Source organism: Etheostoma spectabile, chromosome 4, assembly GCF_008692095.1.
Source record: "Etheostoma spectabile isolate EspeVRDwgs_2016 chromosome 4, UIUC_Espe_1.0, whole genome shotgun sequence".
Classification (NCBI taxonomy): Eukaryota; Metazoa; Chordata; class Actinopteri; order Perciformes; family Percidae; genus Etheostoma; species Etheostoma spectabile.
In genome coordinates, this window is record NC_045736.1 from 33,196,637 (window position 1) to 33,203,637 (window position 7,001).

Sequence of the window (7,001 nt, forward strand, 5' to 3'; positions counted from 1 at the left end):
ATGTTAACTCCTGGACATGCTGTTGGCTAGTTTACTCTCCAGCCATGCATCAGATTCTAGAAGATCATCATAGGTTGAGAACCACGTGTCTCTAAAGTCAGCCCTGCTTCCAGCTGACCCAAGAGGCTTTTTAAAGACTTTATTAAGCTTAAGAAGGAGGAGAGTTTTCAACACATAAAGGAACACTTCACAAATATAATGGAGTAAAAGTACAATATTTACCTCTGAGATGTAGTGGAGTGCAGCTATAAAATGGCAAATGGAAAATACTTAAGTAAAGTGCCTCACATTTGTACTTGTAACATTCCAAAAGTCTTCTAATAAGTACTTATATATAATTAAAAGGTGAGGCTGATGGTCCTAACTGCTGTCAGTCTCGTGATCTCCTTCTTCATCTGAAAAGTACCTGAAGCTATCAGACAAATTTAGTGGAGTATAAAGTACAATATTTACCTCTGAGATGTTCAAGTAGAAAGTAGCATACAGTGGAAATACTCAAGTAAAGTACAAGTACCTTAAATGTGTACTTAAGTAAAGTTCTTGAGTAAATGAATGTTTCACATTCCACCACTGTTCTTCTTCAGTCTTACGCATCACCTTCAGGGACGTCACGTTGAGATTGATTCTCATTGAATTTGTTTATTTTTTATTTAGTGTCCGTTATCCTAATTAGTTCTTATGACTTCACATTTGCTGAAGCTGTCTACTTCCAGTATTAAATACCGACCATCTCCTCCCACGGCTCCAGAGTCAGACGATGAGTACAGTGATGATGATGATATGAGCTGGAAGGTGCGGCGCTCGTCCATCAAGTGTCTGGAGGCGCTGATCCTCACTCGCCGGGACCTCCTGCTCTCCTTCTACTCCTCCATCTGCCCCGCTCTGCTGGCCCGGTTCAAGGAGCGCGAGGAGAACGTGAGGGCGGACGTCTTCACTGCCTTTTCCACGCTGCTGAGACAAACACGAGTGGGATCCAGTCACCACGGAAACGTCAAGGCCGGCTCAGACCCGGCGCTGGGTAGCGAGGACGAGCCGGCCGTCGCCATGCTGGGGACGCAGGTGGAGAAGGATGTTACTACAGGACACACTCAGTCACTCCCAGAGTGGAAAGGGGTTCCAGTAGCTTTTACAGTGGATTCAGTTTACAATCTGCTTTATATACAGTATATATATATATATATATATATATATATATATATATATATATATATATATATATATATATATATATATAAAACAACATGTGACTTCATAAGCTGCAAAAACCTAATGATCCTTAAAAAAAACAGTAAACAGCAACTCAAATAGCAAATGCATGATGATGCTGATGATGCTGATGATGATGCTGATGATGATGATGATGTGTGTGTGTGTGTGTGTGTGTGTGTGTTGTGTGTCCAGGTGCCAGTGATAGTGAAGACGCTCCACAGACAGCTGAAGGAGAAGAGCATCTGGTCTCGTCAGGGCTGCTTCTGCTTGCTCACTGAACTGTCTCACACGGTACCTGGAGCTCTGGAACAGCACATACCTGCTCTAATACCTGGTACACACACACACACACACACACACACACGCACACGCACACGCACACACACACACTCATTTATTTTACACTGCCTTTTTCTTGCTCTGTCTTTTCATCCGCTTCCTTTTCTCTTCCCCTTGCTCTACCTTTCCTCCACTTTCCCCCGTCCTCCCTCCTCCAAGGCCTCGTCTTCTCCCTGACAGACAAGTCCACCTCCTCCACCATGAGGATCGATGCTCTGTCCTTCTTCCACGTCCTCCTCCTCTCCCACCCTCCTGAAGCCTTTCAACCACACATGCAGGTTCTTTAAACATCTTTTAACACATGCTAACATACATCTTTTAACTCTTATGAACAAAGTCAACCTGCAGACTTACCATTTAGTTTCATATGAAATTACCTGACTGACTGAGCCACAACATCAACATGTGTTCTTTTCACAACTTCATTTACATTTATTTTGAATTCTTTACCTAAAATAATGTTTTTGCAAAAAGCTAAAATAAGGCTGTGAAAAGTCTAATTTCCTCAAATGAAGTCCCCGGAATTGAACTGCTCTGTCCAGAGGTCACAGAGACACAACAGGGCAAAAACCTAAGCAGCCACAGAAACCGATTCATTATATTGAGTTTAAAAAAAACACAAAATAATGGAGCTGTAATATTTGACTTCAGGGTAGGCAAAGGCCAACACAACAAACATAACAATAGGAGGGTAACAAATATACACACATACACACACACACATACAGTATATATATTTATATAACTAAACCAAACAGATGAAAAACAAGATGAACAAATCTGACAATTGTAGCATGTAGCCCAATCACTTCCTCAGTCTGATACATAACGATTGACATACATTGTTACTAACTCACTCCCACAAACATGTCACATCAACATTTCATCTTGGTTGTATTCATGACTTAATAACTGAAAAAGTATGAACATATAAAGCCGTGCGGTGCCGTTCCTGCAGGTGCTGCTGCCCCCGGTGGTGGCGTGTGTGGAAGACCCTTTCTATAAGATCACGTCCGAGGCTCTGCTGGTCGCCCAGCAGCTGGTCAGAGTGATGCGGCCGCAGGGACACAGCGCCACGGCCGCAGGGTTCAACCCCCAACCGTTTGTCAAAGAGGTGGGAGGGCTCCTCCGACCTGTCCCCCTTCAGTCAAGTCAAAGTATCCTTAGTAGTCTCCCTGAGGAGTCACTCTTCTCTGATCTGTACTTTCCTGACTGGTCATTACTTTCAACTGTGGCTTTTATTCATTCATTCATTGAATCTTTATTGATGATCAAGAGGTCATCGAGGGGCTTTTGCAGTGATATTAAGTCAGTTACAAAGACAAGGCAAACATCACAGAAAAGAAGCAGACACCATCGTAGGAACATAGAAAAACACCAAAACTCTCTGAAATGGAAAGACAATGTCAGCGTGGCGCGATACAGTAACATCCTGTTTTCATTATTAACACACAGAAATGGAAGCAGCCTAAAGTCGGCCAGACACTGTATGGATTCTGCCTGATCAGTTGTTGTTTGGGGGGGGGGTAATTCTTGGGAAATTCAAGGTTTTTAAGGTGGAAATGAGTAGTATTTAAAATGTTGAAAACTGCCGTCTTGTCACTTCTGTGATAAAAAACCGAACATCACTGCAGAACAGACACATTATCTGCATCTTCTAGTCATCTTCATCTCTATATTGTTTGTTTTTTATACTTACTTTCCGTTCATAATAGAACTGTTAAAGTAAAGCTGCCGTTCACTATTTATGTCAGCATTGTGCACACAGCTACCTTTGCATAAACTTAAATGAAATTGTCACTGGACACAAGCGACTGGGGATTCCATGCAGCGTGGTCCCCATGTTCTAGCCGTTTGATTGGCTAATACGGCGTGAGCATAATGGGTGCAGGTTCTAGCCTGCAGAAAGGGAAGAATGAGATGTGTAGTACGAGATCAGCAAAGGGTCAACGAGCCATCTGTTGGTACTGGGGAGTATGATCTCAACAGGTTCTCTCTCCAAGGTGTTTTCTGCAACCCTGAAGAGGCTGAAGGCAACAGACATCGACCAGGAAGTGAAAGAGAGGGCTATTTCCTGTATGGGTCACATGGTGTGTCACCTTGGTGACCACCTGGGGGTGGAGCTACAAGGTGTTTTGGCGATCTTCCTGGAGAGGTTGAAGAATGAGATCACGAGACTGACAGCAGTTAGGACCATCAGCCTCATCTCTGCGTCTCCATTAAAGGTTCAGTAGGAATCACGCTTCATTTGATTTATACTTATTAATTATATATAAGTACTTATCAGAAGACTTTTGGAATGTAACAGTTACAAATACAAATGTGAGGCACTTTACTAATTTTTTTACTAAATTTTCTGCCATTTTATTCCTGCACTCCGCTACATCTCAGAGGTAATTATTGTATTTTTTACCCCAGTTCATTAGTGTGATAGCTTCAGGTACTTCCAGATGTTTTTCCTCTCCTTCCTGTCCAGTGAAAACCAGATGTAAATGTAAAATATAAATGTGTTGAAAGCTGGAAGCAGGGCGGACTTTAGCGATCCGTGGTTCTCACAGGACAGCATCGCTACCAACATATGATGATCTTCTAGAATCTGATGCATGGCTGTAGAGTAAACTAGCCAACAGCATGTCCAGGAGTTAACATGATACACCCTGAGACACACACAGCAGGAACATGGAACACACACATTAATGCAGCAGGAATATTCAAAGATATTTTTGGGGCATTTTCAGCATTTATTTTGATAGGACAGCTGAAGAAATGAAAGGGGAGGGGGGGATGACATGTAGCAAAGGGCCACAGGTCGGAGTCGAACCCTGTCCTGCTGCATCGAGGACTAAACCTCTATTTATGGGCGCCCGCTCTACCAACGGAGCTATCTGGGCGTCCACAGCAGGAATATTAATCCAGAAACATCAGATAGAAGAGGAAAAGTCTGACAGGGAACATTTTAGACAATGAGTACTTTTACTGCTGATAATACTTACAGTACATGCTTTCACTTAAAAAAAAACTACAATACGTTATTACTTTTACTACGTAAAGGTTCTGAAACCTTCTTCAACACTGAAAAATAACCAGTCTTTCTTCTCCGTCTCGTCCAGATCAACCTGTCGTCCATCCTGCCAGAGACTCTGTCTGTGTTGGGGTCTTTCTTGCGGAAGAACCAGCGAGCTCTGAAGCTCTGCACGCTGGCGTGTCTGACGGCGCTGGTCACGCATCACGCCGCCAGCATCAAACCCGCCGCGCTGGAGCCCGTTCTGAGCGAGCTTCCTGCTCTGGTGGACGAGGGCGACATGCACGTCTCACAGGTAGGTACTGCTCTCACTTTAACACAGACACTAACACAATTAATGATTCCTCATTTTTCTGGGGACCCATAAGGATCCCCTGCAGATCCCCTGGGGGTCCCCGGACCTCACTTTAGGAACCAGTGAAGTAGACAATATCTCATATTCTGCTGCATCGATTTTGACCTTTTCTTCTCAACAATGTTACACGAGTGCCATGCTGAATTGCTGCAACATGTAAAAATAAAACATCCTTGGTTGAACTAATTCTTGTATTCCGGTCCTGTTGCCCTGTGTGTGACGACCCCTGCTGCGTCTAGTGTACACCTGTGTCTCTGACTCGTCAGAGTAGCCTGGAACACTTGAGGGTGTCCAGGTTATTTAAGCCTGGCTGCAGTGCATACTTCATACTTGGTTTTTATAGTGACGGTTCTTTTCTCTTTTCCTGAATCCGGGCCAGGTTTTGCGTAGAAGTAAGGTTCCTCAGTCAAGTCAGCCACAAAGATGTTTTTATTAAATAACCTGGGCACCCTCAGGTGTGCCAGGTTACTGACATAGCTCCTGCAGTGTCAGAGAGACAGGTGAGCAGCCAGACAGCAGGGGGTATCACATGTGAGTCAGCTTCCCATCACATAAAGTGCTGCATAGAGATATTTTTATATGAAACATGTTGCCACTGACATGCGTCTGTCTCTGTGTAGGTATCCATCACCTTGCTGACCTGCATGGCCAAATGGTGCCCCTCCTCTCTGGCTAAGATCAGCTCCTCAGTGCTGCCGGGAGTCTTCAGACTGGTTCACTCTCCGCTGCTGCAGGGTGCAGCGCTGGCAGCCATACTGGACTTCCTACAGGCACTGGTGCTGTCCAAAACCAGTAACCTGGGCTACAGGTAAGTGTGTGTGTGTGTGTGAGAGATGTGCTGGATCTGCTTAGCCCAGATGTCCCCACAACAATAGAAAACTAGGAAAAGTGTTTACTTTGTTTGTAAGATGTCTGGTAGGAAACGTGTTTAGTGTTGAGAATAATTGCAAATGGTTTGTTTCTGTTGGCCCACATGAGGTTTTGAATATGGATATGAATCTGTTTGTTTAGTAATTCTTTTGCCAATATTCAAAGACAACAATTGTTTATGTTAAAGTTGAAAGAAAAATGAAGCAGAAATATATAGTATAAACTCCAGTTTTCCACAAGTGAAATGAAAATGTTCCTAAAAACCCAAAGTTTAGAAGCCCATTAAAAGGCAATACAAATATAAAACAGCATATTTAGGCTTTTACGAGTCTGTAAGCAAGTCAAGTTTGTAGAGTTAAGAAATTGATATCCATCTGATTACAAATAACCCTTACCCAATCTGTAGAAGGTACTTCTACAGATTGTCCACTTAAATATCAGCTGCAATATGTCTCTGGAGCTCAGAGGGAGCTTTGTCAAGGGAGAAGAACAGACTAGAAAATCAAACAGGAAAGTGAAATTCATTCACAACCCTACCAGTTTGTCTCCTCTCTCAGTCAGCTGCTGAAGTCTCTCACGGACCCGTTCCAGCGTTCCCAGTCTTCAGACGGTACCACCATCCACAGACAGTCGTACCAGTCTGTGGCTCGCTGCGTGGCCGCTCTGTCCTCCTCCTGCGCCAAAGAAACTCCAGCCACGGTGGCCGGCCTCATGCAGGAGGTGTGTGCAGGTTTGTGCACAGGTAAATCCAACACCGTGTGTCAGTATCACTGGATCTCCTCTCCTCCCATCAGGTGAAGAACCCTGGTTCTCCAGAGTCTGCCAGAGTCCTGGCTCTGTTGTGTCTGGGGGAGCTGGGGAGGAGTGGCAGCCTGGGGCGGAGTAAGGAGGTGCAGGGAGTCATCCTGGAGGCCATCTCCTCCACCAATGAGGAGGTAGGGTATGCTGTAATTGGTGGATTTTCAGAGTTGACAGATATGAGCAGGCATGTCTGTAGTAATATCCCACATATTTTGGGGAAGTTTATAAAACTAAAAATAATATTCTTGGATACCAGGCACTGCAGAGAGCCGGGGAGATAAGAGCAGGCAGCACAGAAACCAAGACACCGACACATCACCACAGTGTCAAAATAACAGCCCAAATACACGCTTAACTCTTTGAATGAATGAGTAGTAGTAGTAGTAGTAGTAGTAGTAGTAGTAG

General features: G+C 44.1%; 1 protein-coding gene across 1 annotated transcript in view; it reads left to right on the top strand.

Annotated features, from left to right (window-relative positions):
- Window positions 1-7,001, top strand: part of cand2 (cullin-associated and neddylation-dissociated 2 (putative)) — an 18,234-nt gene that overhangs the window by 5,702 nt on the left and 5,531 nt on the right. The window contains exons 9-17 of the mRNA XM_032513448.1: window positions 749-1,059; window positions 1,402-1,543; window positions 1,708-1,826; window positions 2,507-2,662; window positions 3,552-3,773; window positions 4,659-4,865; window positions 5,546-5,733; window positions 6,353-6,515; window positions 6,590-6,730. Of these exons, the coding sequence (XP_032369339.1) occupies window positions 749-1,059; window positions 1,402-1,543; window positions 1,708-1,826; window positions 2,507-2,662; window positions 3,552-3,773; window positions 4,659-4,865; window positions 5,546-5,733; window positions 6,353-6,515; window positions 6,590-6,730 (1,649 nt within the window). The remainder of the gene's footprint in view (window positions 1-748; window positions 1,060-1,401; window positions 1,544-1,707; window positions 1,827-2,506; window positions 2,663-3,551; window positions 3,774-4,658; window positions 4,866-5,545; window positions 5,734-6,352; window positions 6,516-6,589; window positions 6,731-7,001) is intronic.